General features: G+C 41.0%; 3 protein-coding genes across 4 annotated transcripts in view; all 3 read right to left on the bottom strand.

Annotated features, from left to right (window-relative positions):
* LOC125896125 (MICOS complex subunit mic25a-like) overlaps positions 1-7,132 on the bottom strand; it is a 69,746-nt gene extending 62,614 nt beyond the window's left edge. The window contains exons 1-4 of one of the 2 annotated variants that reach the window (XM_049588483.1): positions 6,909-7,132; positions 5,997-6,093; positions 5,371-5,425; positions 3,632-3,788 (exon numbers count right to left, since the gene is read on the bottom strand). In XM_049588483.1, the coding sequence (XP_049444440.1) occupies positions 3,632-3,788; positions 5,371-5,425; positions 5,997-6,093; positions 6,909-6,992 (393 nt within the window). In that variant the 5' untranslated portion in view covers positions 6,993-7,132. The remainder of the gene's footprint in view (positions 1-3,631; positions 3,789-5,370; positions 5,426-5,996; positions 6,094-6,908) is intronic. The other variant, XM_049588492.1, reaches the window with a different exon arrangement.
* A 311-nt stretch (positions 7,133-7,443) lies between these two features.
* tpra1 (transmembrane protein, adipocyte asscociated 1) lies at positions 7,444-14,786 on the bottom strand. The gene is made up of 11 exons (XM_049583213.1): positions 14,606-14,786; positions 13,456-13,636; positions 13,188-13,320; positions 12,645-12,731; positions 11,717-11,789; positions 11,440-11,519; positions 11,209-11,319; positions 11,055-11,115; positions 10,747-10,849; positions 9,659-9,739; positions 7,444-9,567 (listed from the first exon to the last, which is right to left on the bottom strand). The coding sequence occupies exons 2-11, from the start codon at positions 13,623-13,625 to the stop codon at positions 9,297-9,299; spliced, it is 1,170 nt and encodes a 389-aa protein (XP_049439170.1). The 5' UTR covers positions 13,626-13,636; positions 14,606-14,786; the 3' UTR covers positions 7,444-9,296.
* Positions 14,787-16,356: 1,570 nt separating this feature from the next.
* On the bottom strand, positions 16,357-19,939 carry trim107 (tripartite motif containing 107). The gene is made up of 2 exons (XM_049587955.1): positions 19,764-19,939; positions 16,357-18,288 (listed from the first exon to the last, which is right to left on the bottom strand). The coding sequence occupies exon 2, from the start codon at positions 18,275-18,277 to the stop codon at positions 16,718-16,720; it is 1,560 nt and encodes a 519-aa protein (XP_049443912.1). The 5' UTR covers positions 18,278-18,288; positions 19,764-19,939; the 3' UTR covers positions 16,357-16,717.
* Between the last annotated feature and the right edge of the window lie 106 nt (positions 19,940-20,045).

Raw genomic sequence — 20,045 nt, 5'->3', positions numbered from 1 at the left:
ACTAACGCAAAGCCCGCCTGCTGGGGAGCCAAGAGTGCATGTGGGGAATAGGCTGGGGGAGCTCGCTATATATGTGTTTGTGTATTGTAATAGCGTCACAGCCGTACGTGTGTGAATGCATGTCTGTGCGTGTGTCTATCTTCTCCTCTGGGGAATAAGGCAGCTCCCAAACTGCTCAAAGTGGAGCGTTTTACGGTGGAATGGGGAAAGAGAGGAGGGTGGAGAGACTTTTTCTTAAAGGCATCCAGCTGCGTTGTTGCCTGTGGATGCAAGGTCGACGGAAAATGCAAAGAGGGGAGGGAAGAACACCTGCTAAGCAGAGAGATTTGATGGCGGCGGAGCTCTTGAAACAGATTTCCAGGTGCTTTCAATCTACTCAAAAGCTGAAGCAATGCAACAAAAATATAGTACATCTCTCTTTTTAATCATGGGAGTGAATTATGCTAGGTTTTGAATCTTTTTGGGAGGGTTGTTAAGTATGTGTCACATTTTAGACAGTGGAGGATTCAAGCTGGCAATAATGTGTTAGACAGTTAAGCAGAAAAAGTGAGAGTTAGAGGTGAGACCAAACAAGAGGGACAGGTGAGAAAGACGAAAAGGTGGGAAGGGAGACGGGATGGGGGTCGTCACATAAACACTCAAGTCATATGCTGTCTAGGCTTCTCACATACATCTACTTCAGTTCTATCAGCACCTGAAAGCAGTAAAAACCTCCCCCTTCGTCTTACTTAAACTTACACATAAACTTTTGCTTTGCATCTACACCTAGCTAAGCTTCCCTTCAATTCCACACACACACACACACGCACACAAGAAAACTTTGATCCCAGACGCTCAAACCTGTCAAACACACCCATCACCACTGACAGAGTCGGGTCACTACTGATTCTCTACTCTGTACAACCACAGACAGAATAAACCTTTAAGGTGTCTCCCCACATCTGCACACACACTGACAGGCTGTATTGACTTGTCAAGTCAGAAAAAGTAGAAAACAAAGCTGTGGGGTAAGAGTGTTCAGTTTCACATTGGGATGCAACATCATTAAATGTTTGGAGCCCATATCAGTGTAAGCTAAGCCAGCGGCTTCATTCAGTATTCATTACAGCTTGCTGGCACACCGAAAAGACACTGCAGGACAAATCAATTGGAGAGGAGAGAGAGGGAGACGAGGCTGTTGGAAATCCACAGTGTTTCATTTTAACAAAGCAAAGCAAGTGAAAAAACACCAGGGAGGGAATCGCAAATTAACGATCCGGAATAGATCACTGCTCATCAATATACATGTAAGCAACATCAGAAACTGAGCTGACAAACATTTGTTACACATACAAATCTCTGGCAATCACCTCTCTGTCACTCTCACATGCTGCCCTGTTGTTTGAATCATTATCAGTCTGAATTTGATGGGAGAATGTGTCAACAGGCACATTTTTGACAGTGACAAAGCAAAACTGTGAACATACCAAACACATAGTCACTTTCTTGTTTTAGAAACCAGGCTACTACTGAAAGACAGGGTTTAATCTGATAAGAAATGCATGGAAACCTTGAGACTTTGGTGGAAATAAGTGTTAACATTCATAGCAGAAGACAGCATTGCTCGTATTCCTGTTCCAATTCAATACTGAATACTGTTATTATAAATACAGACTGTTGGAACAGATGATCATATTTGTACCCTAACAAGCCACAAAGACGTTCAGGGATTTTCCTGCCCTGATAAAGTAGATTCTTTACATCACCACATCACATGACTGTCACTCCCACACCACATACAAATCTATTTTTATTTATTTACAATACACGGATTGTGCCAGATATAGCTAAAAGGTAATTTTCATCCTTAGTCTCTGGGCGGAGGCTACAAGTGATGCCCAGGTTACAGAGACAAAATCAATGCGGCAAGTCTGTCATCAAGGGTAGTCGGAAACAAAGATACGGTAACAGCTCTGAAAACCGAGCTTCTTAAGATACTGAATTAAATTAAAATTTTCCCACTTTTCTTTGACGCGCTGACAATGGAAATTAAATGAATAATTTCAAAAAAGAATTCAGGAAACACTATGCTACAAAAGTGATCAGCATCTCGACTTCAGTGTTACTAACAATTAAACAGCGAGCAAAGAATCACATTTACAATACCCTGATCACTTCCAGTTGAATATTTTATAGTCTGCTTAAAACTGCAAAAATATATCTGGTATCTCTCTCTGCAACACAGAAACCAAGGTGGTAAATGTACATCCTAACAATTCCATATTTTACCATAGCCTCAGCCCAGAGGCACTAAAACAGTAGAGGGTGCTGTTGACTAATACAAACGGTTTCCTGGGGAAAGGAAATATATCACTCCTGTTAAATAATGCAAAAATGTAAATGAATGTAAATGGTGTAGTCATGTTTTGATTTTAACAAATACAATTTGGTGTTTCTACACATGTATATGGGAAACTCTGAAAATTATAAGTGTCTAAATATGTGTCGGATATACACTTATCAAAAGTATTAATACTAAGATAATAACACATGTTTAAAACGTTGATCTCCATTATAATACATTAAACAGTATCAAAAGTACTGAAGCTATTAAAAAAGATACAATTCTACATTCAGATTTTCAACCCAAGGCTGCACAGATGAAACAACAGGGAAGAAAATCAACTTGTCGTCAGTGTCTAGCTGTTGCAGCATCCTCTCCAGCAGCGAACCCACCATGTGACTGAAGGTGTGAGTTCTGTGACTTTTTCGTTACCAACACTGTGTGCAGGTTGTTAAAAAAATAAAGAAAAATAAATATCTTATTTTGTGTGCCTAGGACTTCCTTTTAAAAAGGACTTCCTTTTTAAAGTTTAAAATAGTGTTTGTGATAACCCTGGTCTCATGTGTATTTAAAATAGTAATAAGTTTGCCTATTTCACCCCTAGCAAGTACAAACCAGTGACCTTACTTGATAAGAAAGTGGTGAAATCATGGATCAGACAAGTTGTTCTAAAACTTTTGTATAAAAACTTTTTTTTTAAATATCTCTGGGCGTGATAATAAAAAAGTTCTTCAAGTGTATGTGAAGTTTTGCTGTCAAACCAAATGCATACAGGGTTCCCCACACTTATCTTTAAGTCCAATTATAACACTTCTTTAAATCATAGTAATGCTAAATCTTTGCATGCAAATGCAGCATTCTTTTACCAAGGGGGTTTGGTGAGATTAGCCAGCACTGGTTTGCTCCAGCTATGTGTTCTCTCCTAAATTAGAGTACAAAGTCAAAAGTAGAGGCTAAGTAACTACCAATTATTTTGTCATCAAATCAGCTGCTACAACTGGCTGTATCAAGATTACTTCGGGCATAACCTAACAAGTTTGGGTGTAAAGTCATAACTAAGGCAAGTGGCAAATAGGCGCTCAAAGATGGAGTTCCATCATCATGGTTACTGTGCACATTAGCTGTCTGGCTGGCATGAGCCACTTGGCATCTTAATGAGCTTGACTGATATTGACATATCCTATCAATAAATTAGGTCTATACTGGACTGCTGTGCTGCAAAATGGCAAATGGAAGTACAACTCATCAGACCCACTCGTGGAAAGCACAGCTGTGAGCCCTGGTATAGACCCAGAAAGCATCACTCACCAATAGCTTTGCCTTTTCGTGCTCTTCATGGGCCTTTCCTTTCTCTATGATGAGGGCAGGAGTCAATTCATCCAGGCCTGTGGTTGCTCCGAGCTCTCTCTCCCTCTGGGCCAGTCTGGCCAACTGCTCCTGCACCCGGGCCTGTTCATGCTCAAAGCTAAAGTAGGAGAAGATAAGAACTGTTTTAACCTTTATCTATCCAGTGAAAGCCTGTGAAACATGCAAGTTCTTGTTCACACAGAGAGATACCCAGCGAGGTCAGAGAGACATTGGTTTCTACATAAATACCAGTATCTTTGGGAAGAAGTCTCAAAAAATCAATAGGACAAAAGAAGAACATACAGATCAATATGTATTATTTTCATCAGTAATGTGGTAGTGGCAGAGAGGAAATGCCCAAAACAATATTTGGACTGACACACGAAAACTCTTGACTGACATGTGTGCATGATTATGTTTTGATTAATTACAATATTTCTCATTTATTAATCGTTGGGTGGAATCTAATTAAAGATTACATTAAAATAAAATTAGGTTATGGTTCATCATGAAAAATAAAACAGTTCAGTATTACAGTAAGTTGTGCGGCAAATACATAGAACGCGCGTGACATATAATTCCAGCCTCTCATATAATGCAATCCCATCCAGCAACACCATGACATATGGCCTAAGAAATAGCCACAGACATTATACTCTCCCCAGAAAAGCCCACAATTATGAGCTTAACAAAAAAGTGCATTTACTGCACAGTTCTTGTGTTGGGTTATCTTATATACTTCTGCTACAATACCTGACATAACTTGGCCTAAGAATTTAAACCAGTGGCATCATGTTAACTACATGAACCTACATCAGTAAGAACTGATTACATTGATCTAGCCCAAAAACTCCGATCAAATTCTGATCATATATTATGACTAATAAATTTCCAGCAGAGCATTTCACTGCCAGTGGGTAGAAATTATGGGACTTGCTAACATGTAAATCTCTAGAGGCTCAGGATAGTATACAAGCATTCCAGATGCATAGCAACATGCCTGCTGTACAGACAGAGTAAATCAGAACACGGCAGTGTTGACAGGTCACTCAGCATGCTTATATATGTTCTCCATAAACATTGTACCTTAGCATCAAGTGTCTGCTATTTCATGCATCTGTCACCTTGACTGGCCATTAACAGCATGTGTCAACACAGAGGGCTCAATTTAAATGTATACTATGAAGGATTTTCCTACAATGTAAAGACTCAAAAGTAATCCTTCCCAGTCATCACTTAGGACCAACTAGATGTGTGTAGATGTGTATTTATCTGCAGAGATCCTGCCACACAGCATGCAGGTGAAGTTAAGACTTTATAAAAAGGTAGCAACCAGGTACCAGAGTGTAAGCAGTATGCATGCAAGAGGCACAGTGCCAAAAAAATCCCCACAAATATAGCGAGGAGAAATGCCATCTGGAGTTGGCTTTCACTTTCACTTTGGCTCAGGATGCTGTTTACAAACAGTAACCAACAATCCCTGCATAGTATGCCTTTAAATGTAAGAAACTATGTGTTTGGCTCAAATATTCTGCACAAATTGCAGTAATAATTGGCATCTCAGGAAAGCATCAAAGTCCAATTTAGCCAATACTAATGCTCTATCATAATCAGCAGAGTTATAACAAGCCCTTAAACATATATATCTGGATAATAAAAAAACAAAGCATCGGTGATCTTAACAGTATATGAGCACCTACTTTTTGCGTATTTCTTCCTGTATTTCTGTAGTGGTGGGTCCTGTTGGCTTTGGACCTGAAAATAAAATGGGATAAATATCAATGATATCAATTATAAACCTGGGTCAGTCTGCAGAACAGAATATGAAGAGCAACAAATGGTTACTGGTGTATGATAGGTTAACGTCTGGCTAATTATGTTGCCTGTGGGAATGACATCTGCCTTAGAATGATCTATTCTAAGTACTAAAGACTACAATAAGTACCCTCTTCTAAACCATTGTTTCTGATGCCTGCCCAGTTATCAAGTAACAGTTAAATATAACTTAAATAACATAAATATTTATAGATAAACATGTATTACTAAGTAACATACAGTATATCTGAGCAACACAGTGAGGCAGCACAAACTGTCTTGGACCGAGTGTAAATACTCTAACAAATGTAGCTACATAAATGACTCAGTTTTAGTTGACTATATCCCTTCCTGTCTATAATGACCAATGTGAAAAAGTCACACAGCAGCAGAATTGACCTTTATCCTGATTCAGTTCTCATCAGCTGCTGAATGAGGACATGTTTAATGACACAGTGGGCCTCCCAATGGGAGCTCCGTGAGAAAGGAAAGGTCTTTGACTGGGACGTACTGGGTGGTGGTTTGTGACTGTCTGATGGAGATGATTGTGGCTTGCCACTGTCAGTGCCCTCAGAGTCCCTCATCCGCCGGAGCACATCCTCTGAGAGCTGGACAGAATTAACAAATGTGCACATAAACACAGGAACACACACGCACATATACAAACGCCTTGCTGTACATACAGAACAATGGGAAAGCAGCAGATTAAAGGCTCACGGGTTAAAGATTTTATCATCCAGCCTGTTGAAAGGCTCCCCAGTAAGTCACTTACTTGCTACCAGCTCTACCCGACAGCTTTGCCTGACCTCTGACCCCCCTGAGTTGTAAGACTTAAAGTAGTTATCTGCCTACATGGATCAAAACATTAACACATTATTAATTTACTCTCCTACTGTGGTTTTAGCAGGTTCAAATATCAGACACAGTTGTTAATTCATGAAACTGAAACTTTTTTACGTCTGTCGTCACCAAATCATGACATTGAACGTTAGCTGCCGTTGACAAATGTTACAGTAACGGAACAGCGAGCTACCTTGAACGTTGTTGACACAGCGAATCTTGCTAACGTTTACACTGTGACGAAATTTCGTTTACAATATGGCTGCGTAAATGTCCACTTTAATGGCATTTAACGACTAGCTACACGTTGTAATTCACCAAGCTGTTGTAAGGGTAAGTTAACACACTGACACAGCGAGTAACGGTATCGGGGCATAACGGACAGCGGGGGTACGACCGGGTTCATTTGAGGACATGGTATGGGACCTGTCAGCTTTCCATTACACCTTGTACTGACACCGCTGCATAGCCTACTAGCTTACCATTATTAGCATTAGCTGTCATGCCTATTAACATAACAGAACATAACTCAAACTTAGCCTGTGAATTTCAACAGTAAGAGGAAACGTCATATCTAAGTTACCTTCACTCCTTCAATTACTGTGACCTTCTCGTTCTCGTCCAGTCCGAATGACACCTTCCTGGAGGTGCTGCTGTTACCTCCCATTTTCACCAGCTGTCTGCTCCCACCTGGTTAGAAAAAATAATAAAAACCTCCTCTAGTGTGAGGACATGGACATAAGTGAGCGGCCGGTGTCGCCGCCACAGCGACCGGTGGTTAAAGCACTCTAATAAAGGTCAAACTGGCGCTACAGTATCCTCTAAGCTCATTGGTTGGATAAAATCATTCGGACGTGAGGGGTACATGGGAAATGTAGTTAAAATGTCCTTTGAGTCTTATGAGGCGTTTAAAGGCCAACCCATTATCAGGAAACATAGATTAAAGGACAAACAGCGGTGTCATTGGCACAGGAAGGAATATATGAAGAAAAAGCCTTTACCCAGAGTGTAGTTACTGCAAGAAACCACAGAGTGGAGTCCTGCCCTTGGTGTGAATGCAATAAATTACCTACACCAGCCACAGTGTGGAGTCTTTCCCAGTCACACAAACAAACAAATCAGAGTCCATGGTTTATTCTGTAGGTCACGGAATGCTCAATACATTGCATTAATATGGGCTGCATATTATACAATCAATGCACTTAAATAAAAAGGCAATTTACAGATCATTTGCAAAATGATTTCAACATCAAAAATCTTGTCCATCGAGCAAGAGAGGACCTGGTGAACTCATGTCATGGATCAGCACACTGATTTCCCAATCACTATTCTAACTCCAAGTTACACTATCACCAGCACTGAAATTTGAATATATAATATTTCTAAGAGTCAGGCAAATACTGTAATTTCTTGGAAATACACACCTGCTGTACTGCCTTGTTGCTTTTAGATGATGAAAAAATAAATGTATCTATATTTTCTGCATCCAGGTCGCCACTATCTTTGAATACTGCTAGCTTAAATACAGTAATCCATTTATACCATACATATAGCATTTTCAAGGGGAAACATGAGGTGGTTTTAAGAGACTGAAGTACGATACTGCAGTAATACCAATGGTATGACAAGAACTGATTTCACAAGATGAACCAAGATGCCACAAAACCCATGCTTAATGATGATCAGAGTGGAAAATGTTCTCATTGACACTGCCTTAAAGTTACCAACTTTGACATACCAGTTGCCTGAGTCTTGCTCAGGGGGAATTAAAAGGATAATTTATATAAATAAACTCTATCAAGACCATGATTTGATGCCATTAAATTGAGCAATATTGTTTGTGGTCTAATTTGAACACGTCTAATAACATTTCTGGGAAAAAAAAACAAAACAGAACACGGGAAAATATTGGCAGAAAAATAAATCAGCAGCAAGCAGAGCTAAACTATGCTGATATGGAATGAGGGCATGTCTAATCTGGAATACACACTAAGAGTTTCTGCACATTTTTTGTTCAAATCAGACAGGTAATAGCACATCCTTAATGACTATGGAGCTAACAAATGTGCTTTCAGCAGCAGGAATGGTTAATCTGGTTTAACAAATATAAGCAAAAGCCCCAAATAAATAATGGAGGGGATAAATGGCTGGTAGCAAATGTGATGTGAGACACAATCTGAGTGTCACAGATGGTTTGTGATCTTTAGCTTGAATACAATTCCTGTATTTAGGAGTTGACAATGTCTTTATCCTATTGCAGTTACACTCAACACACTAACACCTTTTGCTTGTTCACTGAGGGGATGGTGAATATTTGAGAGGACAAAGTACGCCTATCAAAATGAATTAGTCCTTGCCCTGTGTAGATAGGCACGGTGATTCAGTAAAAAATGATTAGTCAGCATGACAGTGATAAAGTCAGTTGAGATGTTGTTATGCAGAGCTTTTAGTGGGAATGTACAGATGTCGAGTTGCCGTCAAAAGAATGTTACATCTTAAAGACTTATGTACTTGTTTGGGGTTTAGACTTCATTACTGAGGACTGAGCAGTTGATGCATGATGCTGGAATGACAGAAAATGCGCGGAGACGAGTCAGTAAGCTCCCACATTTAAGAGCCTGTTAAACAGAATCAATACGGAGTCTGTCGGGGCCACAATCAGGGACAGTGCTCCTACTGTGGAGCTACAGCAGCAGTGCACTGAGGCGACAGTGTTACAAAAAGCGTTTGCTAAGTTCACAGTCCTCCAGGTAATTGGCTAGCAAAGGTCTCTCCTTTAGTGTCCACTTGTTAACTTATCCTGGCATCAAAGCGAGACCAAGATTTCTTGTTCTTGGCGTCCAGCTACTTTGATCTGCATTTTTTTTGGCCAACTCCTCTGATCGCCACCCTGCATTACACACTACATACGCATAACATTTAAGTCCAGCTGTAAAACCCCCTCGCTTCTCCCATTCTCCTCTTCGTTCATTCAAGCAATGACAGGTCTCCAACGCTCAGCTTCAATGCTGTTAATGCTGCTGGACCCATAGGGTCCGGAGGCAACGTCATCCAGGTATGCTCCCACCATACGAGAGCTGCCGGGACCAGAGCCATCAATCTGGGTGGAGGAGTAAAACAGGCCTTGGTCAGTCAGCTCCTTGCGGCCAAGGGTTGTAGCGACGGTTGGGGGAAGGTGGACGTCACTTTCATCCGGCTCGTCCACCTGTGACTTGTAGGAGAACAGGATCTTGGGCTCTGAACTGTAGAAAAGAACAAAGAATAAATTCGGTCAACTGTGCTAAGTACAACTAGAAAGTATTCTGCATATTTTGTATGATTCTTAGTACAAACCCAAAGAAGCCCTTGAGGAATGTGACATAAATGAGCGGAGCGAAGGCGGAGAAGTACAGGAAGGTGGTGACATCCACACAGCTGGTTCAGAAAAGACAAAATAAAGACGGGTTTCACAAGATGTAAACAGGCCTGTGAAATGGTAGGTTTTCTATTCTCCAACTTGGACCCTATTTTCCAATGTTTTTGTGTTTAAGTGACTAATGGGAACAACAATTTCTGAAACTGGTCCAGTATTGACAGAGACCACTAAGGTGGCGGCAAAACAATGTAATGTAAAGCAATGTAAACATTCAATTTATATCCACTAAAAGTGCTTGTTTTTGTCATTGACAGGCTCAGATTATTACACTAAGTGACTGACATCATGGAAAGGATCCCTACAGAGAGAGACCTCTTTGTTAAGGAGTAAGATCCCTTTTTTAACCAGAACAGTCCTGAAACTGCTATCACCAAACCCACCAGACTCCATTTAATGAATAGCAATTTTTTTTCATATGTCTGTTAGACAAAAAGAGTCTTAATCTTTAACAAAAAGGTCTATCTCTGTGTGGAGCCTTTCCATAATGTCAGTGGCAAAAACAAGCACTTTTGGTGGACCTACACTGACAGCCCCCAAATGCCCTAAGTAGTAACACTGTAGTCTGTTTTGCTGCTGCCAGTTGCAGGAGTCTCTCAATATTGAGAGATACATTTCAAAAAATGTTGTTCCCATTAGTCACATGGGCACAAAAACATTGGAAAATAGAGTCCAAGTTGAAAAATACCTAAGTAACCCACTAAAAGTTACAGGACATGAGCATTATTATTAGCTTCAGATGCAGCAACCACAACCAATAGGTTGCTGCCAAAAGGACAACATCTGTTATGTGCTTATCCTCTCGCCTAAACTCAACTGAACTTCATAAGACCTACCAAAACACTGAGTCATCCCCCTCGCTGCAAAACAAAAACAGCCACCCAGCTCTATATCCAGGACATTTTTCTAAAAAGCATGTACCACAGATCTATTCAACCTATCTATTTCTTCTTATAACACTCACACAGGTCCATTTTTTCAGTGTGATATTCAAAAGGATTATACTGACCACAGTCCCTCTATGATTCCAGCACATAGCAGAGCACTGCCCAGGCCCTGGACGAGGTTCAGTAAGGACAGGATGGCAGCATATACATAGAAACTCCTCTTAGCTGGACAAAAGAAGCAAAATAAAGATATGTAGGCAACAGAGGTCAAATGCTTTTAATTATATGGCATCCTGCAGTGGTAACAGCACATTAATAAGACTGCAGCATATCCTCGCAGATTTATATGTTTTACATGATATATATCACTAATCTTTTAACCTTTCAAATTGAATTTCTTATCTCTGCTGCCATGAAATCCATAACTTACATGGAAGAGATATCCTCTCCCTCACTGGAGTTTTAGGCAAGATCACAATCAAAGAGTACACCTATAAAAAAGGATTACATCATCAGTTAATTATTAGACATCAGTCATCAGATATCTGTCAAGTATGAGTTTTGTATAGTCACAGGTTACAGACCAGGAAGAAGAAGCAGGAGCTGGCCAACCAGAAGTGCCGTCCTCCGTGACCGTAGATGTTGAAGTCCTCAGCAGACAGGTGACTGTCTGGATACAGGATCTCTAGTGTGCCCTAGAACAATTCAGTCATTTATTTCAATTGAATTCAGAATGACAATGCACCAAAATGTCCTGCTGTGCAATGACCAGTTAAGTTTTTAGTAATAATTAACCTCTTATCATCAGTCATTACCTGTGTAATGGAGTAGCCCAGAGCCAGCACTGCAGTGATAGCCAGCACTCGCTTTATACTGGACTTGCTCTCCAGGTGACCTGATTAACGAATACAGAACGAGGCTTAGAAGACACAAAAACTCTACAGACATTCACTTGCATTCATAATTAGATACAGGGCTGAAAAGGATCATTATTAACTGATCATATGACACAGATGTGTCATGTGAAAAGAGACTGAAACAATGGTTAGCATATACAGTAAATGAGAACTGAAACCAGTAGACAAAACTAACCAAAAGCCAATCCCAAGATGACGACACTGAGCTCAATAGCCAGCAAGAAAAATCGGGTGATTTCCCACAGCACCTGGAGAGACAACAAACATCATGAGATCCACTGTGACAAGATGGGACCAGCTGTGTTGTAACACATATTGACCCAGAGCATGTGCAAAACTTTACAGGTCGGGTCACACTCAAAGCAATAAATAATAATGCGTGGGTTTTTTTTTTTTTCAGCAGTTCAGCCATGATAGTGGGGAATGGGAACAGTAGGCCCATCGCTGTGTGAACTCCATAGGGATCGTTCTGGTATGTGAGGAATGTCAGTCGTGCCCTTCCTTTTGGACATGAAAGCCAAACAAAGTCATGCTAAAGCTCATATTAGCCCCTCGTGGTATTCAATAAAAAAGGATATAGGGACTGTTACTTCAGTATGGGCGAGGTATTCGTGCTGGAACGCTGCAATCTGTCAACTATTTTATACTGTGTGTTCACTCTCACTCTCTCGCACAAACACACACACACACACACAAAAACAAAACAACAAAAACAAAGAAGCCTGGGCCAGTACATCAATTTAACAATTTCCCCCGGCTGTATATTCCACCACACAAAAAGCAGTTTCTCCTCCAAAAGTACACTTCTTGCTGTAGTTTAAAGCAAACATGAATATCTTATGACAAGTGCAGCTCAGATTATGTTCTTGGTAAAAGAGAGTGAAGAGTGGTGCTGAAAAATACAGAGTAAAATCTGTACACATGTACCATTTACTGTATGTCCAGCTTTTATCTCTATAGAAAACCATGTGAGGGTTTGCTTGAGGTCCAGTCAATAACTATTTGATCATCTACATGTCCATCTTCTTGATCTTAATTTATATTACAGGCCCAACACCCATGTGGTAACAAAACTGTTATTTATGCTTCTTGTGCTTCCTTACTTTGTCTATGATGGTGGCAGCACTGGATGCACTGACAGTCATTGACACTACGGCCCGGGTGATTCCAACCGCCGCTACAACAAACACCTAAGAAATACAGTACAAAACATGTTAGACACTATAAAACAATCTGTCATCTCAAGACTATGAAAATATGTCCTGGAGTAGAACTGAGGAAAAAGTATAGCTGATAGCAACAATGCACTGTTTAACACCAGTGACAAACCATTTGTAGAGCTCACTTACAGTCTTGCTAGGCATTGTGGACCTTTTTTTTTTTTTTTTTACCATCACTAGAATAGACGGATACAGTAAATTTTGGAAACAAAGGGTAAGCACCTTCCACAGAGAAGGGACAGATTATAAAGCAGAACAGTAAACAAGGAAGAAACCCATGACCAGTTCTTTCTGCAATGTTGTTCATCTTTGTTGTTGGATCAACACTACAGTCATCTTATGGGAATTCACCGTGTGACATGGATCCAAGGTCAAGATAATAACTCTGAATACAGTATGTTGGTGTTTCTGTTGTTTGTGTCCTACCAGCAAGTAAAAGGTGACGAAGATAGGGCTGGAGGTGAGTCGAATCTTTGCCCTGGCTGAGGGCAGCTTCCACATCAGGAATACAAAGAAGGCCACATTAGGCACTAGCAGTAAAATGTCCCAGAATCGTACCCTAAAACAGAATAATGGATGTGAATTGGACAATACAGAACTTTCTGAAAAATAACTCATATGTGTAGTCTGTCAGATATGCACTGTGAACTTTTATTTTGACCAGCCATTTCTTCCAGCTTGTGCTAATAAATACCTGGAGTCTCCAATGTCCTCGTACAGAACTTGTAGACATTTGTGAGGCTTGGTGATGTTGTCTTCAGTAGGTGGCCAAGTTGGGAATGTTGATGTGTTGTCCAATGGTGTAGGTGAAATACTGCCATTGTACTGAGTAAACCTAACCACAGCAGTCACTGTGGGTAGCATGGTGTCGAACCCTGAGGAAAAAAGACACTGGTTATGTCAGGTATGAACAGAAACTGATTACTCACATACTAGCACATCAGCTGAGCTTCTACTTCTCATTCATTAGAGCTTCCTCCTTTGGGGAAAATTTCAGGTTGTACAGTACAGCACTGTAAGGGGAGGGTCCTTTCACATGGGTGCCAAATCCATTTTAGGTTTCATTATAGGTAAATGTATGCTAGACCCAACTTGTATGTCATATGAGCACAGCAAGACACGTGAGAAATTGAAACTGGTGCTGCTATAGCCGGCGGCACATTGGTTAAGACTTTAGGAGGTGTAGCCGACAACTGTTGGATTGTCGTTGTACCAGGCAGCTTCCTCCACTATTAGATAAACATTATGTAACAGGATTGGCTGCTATATCAGTAGTGTGTGGCGTTAAATTTAACGTTTCAAACTATCAATCTTGTCTAATCATGCTGATATGAATTTACGAATACTCAACCTTTGGGATAACTGCCATGATACAGTAGCTACCTATCTTTGCTAGTGTAAACGATAAACAACGTAAAATAAAAGGGCTCAAATAAAAACCGCTCTCGCTTGAGCTGAATAAATATACTAACAGTTAACTAGTTAATAATAATGTAACGTTAGATAGCCTAGCGTACAATTCCTTGTCATTTATCCCAACACTTTCGGTTAGAGTAAAAGGGGATTTCAGACGTTAGCTAAAGCTGCTACTTACAGCTTGCTAGCTGCGGTCGGAGGAGCGGTTGCCTGTCAATTAAAATTATATTCTCCCTGCTTCCGTTACAGACAAATAAGTAAAGACGACAATGCTAACGGAAAGTACAGCTTGCGAATTAATACTATGTATCCCAGTGTAAAAGCCGCCTGGCTCACGTTAGCATCAAAACAAACATGATACTAGTGCAAGTGCAGTGACGCCGACCAAACGTAACGAGAGCTTCAACTGGTAAAAAATAATATCTTACCTATTCAGTAGACTCGGATTCAATGATACAACTATTGTAGAATGTTTAAGAATTAATAAGACTTCAGCACATGCTTTACAAGCTGTCATAAACACTGTAATCGAGCAATAAATTGATCACTGATATGAGACATGGCTGTGCTGGATAGTTTCGTTAACAAATATTCCCTGTGAGGTCAGCTGACACGCTCACCAAACAAGCGGATGAAATCTCGCGAGATGACCTTGTGACGTATGTGTGAGTGTTTTTTTTTTTTTTTTACCTTGTTAGAAGAGGCCCCTCTAGCGTTAGAAATGTGTTTTCTCTTTTCTTTATTATGTTGCCTTTTGTATGTTAGGGCCTCAGAGAGAGAAATCAAGGACCCAGCTGGGTTGCTGTTAAACGCCCTTAAAAATAAGATGTCTTTATTATAAGAAATAAAGGGCAAAAAAAAAGAAAAAAAAGAGGCAGGCTTTATGATAGGATAATATAATATGACTTTGGGATAGCCTAAAGAATAATGGCCCTCTATACTATTTAGCTATAGTTCAGGTTGGCTCCCACCGAGTATATTTCCATAGGCTATAACCCATCATTAAAGGGGAACACCACTTACATTAAGAATTCCAGTACGTTATTTCCATGGCCTAGGAAACGTTAATTAATGTTTGTGAACGTGAGCTTCTCTCTCTTAAAGCCAGAAACCAGATAAGTCTTTAACTTGTGATGTCATCAAACACAAAGTCTTGGTCTGCTCCATACACAGATGGATGGGAAGCTGATTATGTGGACCCACATAATGTTTTCTTTTTATACCCAAATGAGCTTTATTCTAATGTAGTGTTCTCATTTCTGAAACAGAAAATGTACCCATACACTCAGAACATTCTCCTGGGTGCTTTCAACGTCATCTTTGGTCATCATCTTTGGTCACAGTCAAAAATTGGGTTGCTAGTCCATTCTGCATGGACCACAAGTGACTTGCAAACATGTCAAGTTTTACATACAGTGAATTTCCACAACAGAGCGTTTATTTTTAAGTATCATTTCCTGCTGTAATGTGAGTGACTAACAGACGGCAACTTGACAGAGACTGCAAACTAGCCTAATGACATGGCCAAACCCAAGTATGACTTGGCAGAATTCTGGACCTTTGTGGCTGGACCAGTTGGGAACCACTGATGTATACCATCTTTCACAATTCACTATGGAGCAACTCCAGACTTTATACAATATGACATCACAAATTTGAATTTTAGCACTCTAGCTTTCATGTTTGGGAGAGAGGCGCATATTTACTACTATTTTTGGACTGGTTTAGACTGTGAGAATTACACATATGAATTTTGAAAATGGGCGTAGTTCCCCTTTAATGTTATTAGTATCGCCCTTGCTTTTTCTACTATGACAAGTCAAAATGTCTGCTGTGAAAGGGACGTATATTGTGGAAGGAGTTTATCAGATGTGGGAAAAAAATAGAAAAAAAAAAACATCATAAAACTGTAATTTTTCAGAGATTGTCATTTACGCTTTCATTGTTTATATTTTAATTGCATCACCCAGCATTGTAGTGGTAGTTGATGAGGTGGGTGTACTACTAGATATATGGGTAGGTCACTGAGGAGGAAGTGGGAATACTCCCTTATATATTTCAATGGCTTTTTGGCTGATAAGTAGGTACACTGTACACTGTAAACAACCAGAAAAAGAGGTGGGTATACCCTCCTCTACACCACTAGCATTACGACTAAGTGAAATAATAATAGCAATAATGAGAAAACAATGTAATTTATTGACATATCATTTTGAGCACTATGTTTCAGATACACTGCGAGGAGTAATACACAGTCACATGTTTTTATGCCTATGTAGACTTATTACTTGAAGTGAAGACATAATTGCACAAGGCATCCAAAGCACTAGGCAAAAGGTAATCAGGAAGTGCTCTCATTATTCCTGAACTCTGTGAAACAAGTTCCCTGAGAATGAGGAAATCCGAGTCTGTGTCTTCTATCGAGACACCAGCTAAGACTTTAACTTCTTTAATCATAAGAATCAAGTCTCAAAAATATTATTACTTTGCTCTTTCTACTGAGAATATATAGGTTATAGGTGACAGAAATACAGCTGTGATTACGAATAAATAGTGACACGTGCTTTGGGGTGCCCTGACATCATCCTGTAGGCCAGGTGCACTGGTTCAGTCAGGTTAGCCTTAAATGTGTACACATGAGTCTTCCCGCTGACCGGGCTGATGTTGTAGAAGCTCAGCCTGTGGGTCCTGAAACTCAGTCTGATCTCCAGCCTGCGTGATAATGTGGTCCTCTTCAGTGGCACATCGTGACCTTGCTCAAAGGCTGTCAGCAGGTTATTGAACCACATCAGACACCAGGAGCTGCGGCTGCTCTCCAGAGCAGAGGGCGTCCCACTGCGTGCTAGTTTCCCACTGTAGCACACGCCGATGATCCACGGAGAACCCTCGAGCTCCACCTCCCAGCAGTGATCGCCTTCATAGAAGCTCTGGGTGCTGAGGACCTGGAGGAGGTTGGTGAACCTCTGAGGAGAGGGTGGGTAGGGCTGTTTGGCAGCGCTGTAAGTCACCGTCTTCAAGTCCTCTGAGAGGACAAGGTTGGGGTGGGCTGTTTCTGGGTCAAAGGTCACCTCTGAAGGGTTGAGGGTGTTGCGAAGGGAGTGTTGAATCTCTCTAATGCTTTCCCTCAGCTCAGCGTTCATGTCTTCCAGCTTGGAGCAGGCTCGCGCGGGGTTGACTTTTGATTCAACGTGGTCATCCTCTTCGCCCACAGGCTTGGACATTAACTCCTCAATGTGTGGTTGTAGAGTCTGAAGCTCATCACTAAATGCAGTCTCGTCATCTTCAGTCAGGAGAGACTCTGCTCTGAGCATGGCTTGTCTAAGCTGCTTTGTCAGCTCTGCAGCTTGACTGACTCGATTGCCTGTGCTGGCCTCACCTGGACCTAACTCTTCTTCAATCAGCTGCATCACCTGCGCACAGTAGCTCTGCGACAGTTCTTTTATCTGTCCTAAGAGTCTGGATGCTTTCTCTCTCAGCTGACTGTTAGCAGTGGTCACCTCTAACTCCAGTTCCTTCTCCTTCTTCAGTACAATCTCCGCCATCTCCAGCTTGAGGCTCAACTCTGTGACTTGAGATGCAATCCTGAATTTAGGTTCATCCATTTTCTTCCTGCCTTTGCTACTACCTTCCTCTTGATCCAAAGAAATGGACTGCTCTGTGCATCCAGACCCAGTTTTAAAGTTATCCTTTCCCTCACACCCTGAGCTCTCCCGTTGGCTTTCTCCAGGTGTTGCTACATCCTGCTGGTGTTTTGTGTTTGATTCTTCTGTGACATCGCTCTTGATCGTCACATGGTCGTCATCAGAGGGGTTTGCAGCGGAGCTGGCTTTCCCAGCAGTGGCTTTGTAGGACTCTATGATGCTGCACATTTTGGAGCTTTTCACAAGAGCCTGGGTTCCCTGGTACTCCACCTGGCACTCAGGGCAGCTGTGCTGGTCGAGGCCTTCTCCCATGGTCTGAAGGCAGGCGAGGCAGTAGATGTGACCACAGGGAAGAGAAACTGGCTCAGAGAAGAGCTGCAAGCAGATAGGGCAAGTAAGCTCCAAAACTGAAGCTTCTGGATGATCCATTTTAGAGAAATGTGTCTCACTCACAGACATGGTGTCAGCCCCTAGGAAAAAAACAAAAACTTTAAACTTGGCTGACTGATTTGACTCTGTTTAGATTATAAAAGCTCTATATAATGAGTTGTAAATGTTGTATGTAAATGGCCTAAGGGGAAAAAGGACTTCAAGTAAAACAAAAAAAAGTAGTATTAAGTATAAAAAAGTATATAACATCGGGGTCATAGCCAGGACTTTAGTCAAGAGTCCCCTCACACTGACAAAATTATCACCCCAGATATAGTCAATTATATTCTTAGTATTGCATTTGTATTTGTTAGTTGTGTTCTGTTGCTGTCTTTGAATTTTATTCCCAAACATGAACATCTACAAGTTGAGAGACTGACTGCAATTTCATGCAGGAACTACTTTCTTTCTGCATCACTGTGGAGGAGGAAGTGTGCACTACTCACAGATGACAGATAGCAACAATAATATTCAAACTAAGCTCAATATTGCTTGTTTATCTAAGCAAACATTACAGAGGACGCCATTAATGTGTCTCATCTCGTGGTGTCTCGTCTATGGGTAGGTGCGTGCTTCCTTCCGCAAGGTGATAGAGATGGAAGGTGTAGTTCCACCCACTTTACACTGGAGAGAAAAGAAACATCTCTACGGCTGATATCACCAGCACTCACACCAAAACAATGTTGTTGTCAAAATGTTAATTTTGAGCAAGGCGACCCTCCCCAGCATAGACAATGGTAGAGATACCCACCTATCTAAGTCGTCTTTAATGCGTTTTAGGAGAGGTTCAAAATTAGCCTTGTACAGTGCGTCTAGCGACGGGGTAATTGAGATCCCCAGGTAAGTAAAACCTTGAGGTGACCATTTAAATGGAGATGAAGTAGGGTGACACGGGTTGCTATCTAGTTTTAATTTTGTAGTGAACTGACCCTTTACTGCATCTTCCTTGCAGATGTAGAGACTACTGTGGAAGTTAGGCATGACTAAGCACAGCTCAAGGCAACCACACAGTCTGTGTGTGCAACTAAAATCACATGCAGAAGTGTACACAAACAAGACTAATCTGCCATAGAATGATGCCTATGCTAAATTGAACATTTTAGTCGCATGAAAATGTGTCTACTAACCATGAATAGTCAAAGCGAACAATGTAGGTCACATTTGTTTATGCGTGGTTTGGCAGCGCGTCTGTTTACGCGTTAGTAAAGTTTCGGTTTCCAGAGAACAGGACTTCCACGCGGCCAAATCACAAGATAGCATTCTTCACTTTAATTAGTCACACACACACTGTGTAGCATATTTTGCCGCAGGATATAGCTCTGATTTAAACTTTTACGGCATTACTTCCATTACACGTAATTAGGACTACATTTTAATTCATATGCGTCACTTACTGCGCATCACTACGGAAATGATAGCGGCACGCGGACTCATTACGAACAACTATAGACTGGCCGTCTTAAAATTAGTAAAATTATTACGTGGATCTAACAGACAACAGTTACTAAAGCCTTACCTCTTGCATGCGTGCTGTCTTGTGTCGAGTCTTCCTGTTCAGGTGTGTCAATAAAACGCACTGACGCACAGATGAGCGTTAAAATCCGCCTTTCAGACACACTGCACCTTCATTTGCCTCATGGTGGATCTCAGTGGAGCAATCCATGTTGAGCAGCATGAATTCATTAGTGTGTTTGCCAGACCTTGACCCACTCTGCCCCAATATGGTACACCCCTCAGAAATGGCACATGAGCATCTTAAATAAGCTACTTTTATTTTTAATATTTTTTTTCCTATTGT

The sequence above is a fragment of the Epinephelus fuscoguttatus genome, linkage group LG1, assembly GCF_011397635.1.
Source record: "Epinephelus fuscoguttatus linkage group LG1, E.fuscoguttatus.final_Chr_v1".
Classification (NCBI taxonomy): domain Eukaryota; kingdom Metazoa; phylum Chordata; class Actinopteri; order Perciformes; family Serranidae; genus Epinephelus; species Epinephelus fuscoguttatus.
Note: the sequence above shows the minus strand (reverse complement) of the source record. Positions and strands in the feature narration are given on the sequence as shown.

Excerpts from the sequence above, each read along its gene's own strand:
- tpra1 (XM_049583213.1), bottom strand. The coding sequence starts at position 13,625 with ATGCTACCCACAGTGACTGCTGTGGTTAGGTTTACTCAGTACAATGGC. Across the intron at positions 11,790-12,644 it reads CTGCCACCATCATAGACAAA|GTGCTGTGGGAAATCACCCG; the intron begins GTAAGGAAGCAC and ends TTGTCTCTCCAG. Across the intron at positions 11,520-11,716 it reads CATCTTGGGATTGGCTTTTG|GTCACCTGGAGAGCAAGTCC; the intron begins GTTAGTTTTGTC and ends TTCGTTAATCAG.
- trim107 (XM_049587955.1), bottom strand. The coding sequence starts at position 18,277 with ATGTCTGTGAGTGAGACACATTTCTCTAAAATGGATCATCCAGAAGCT.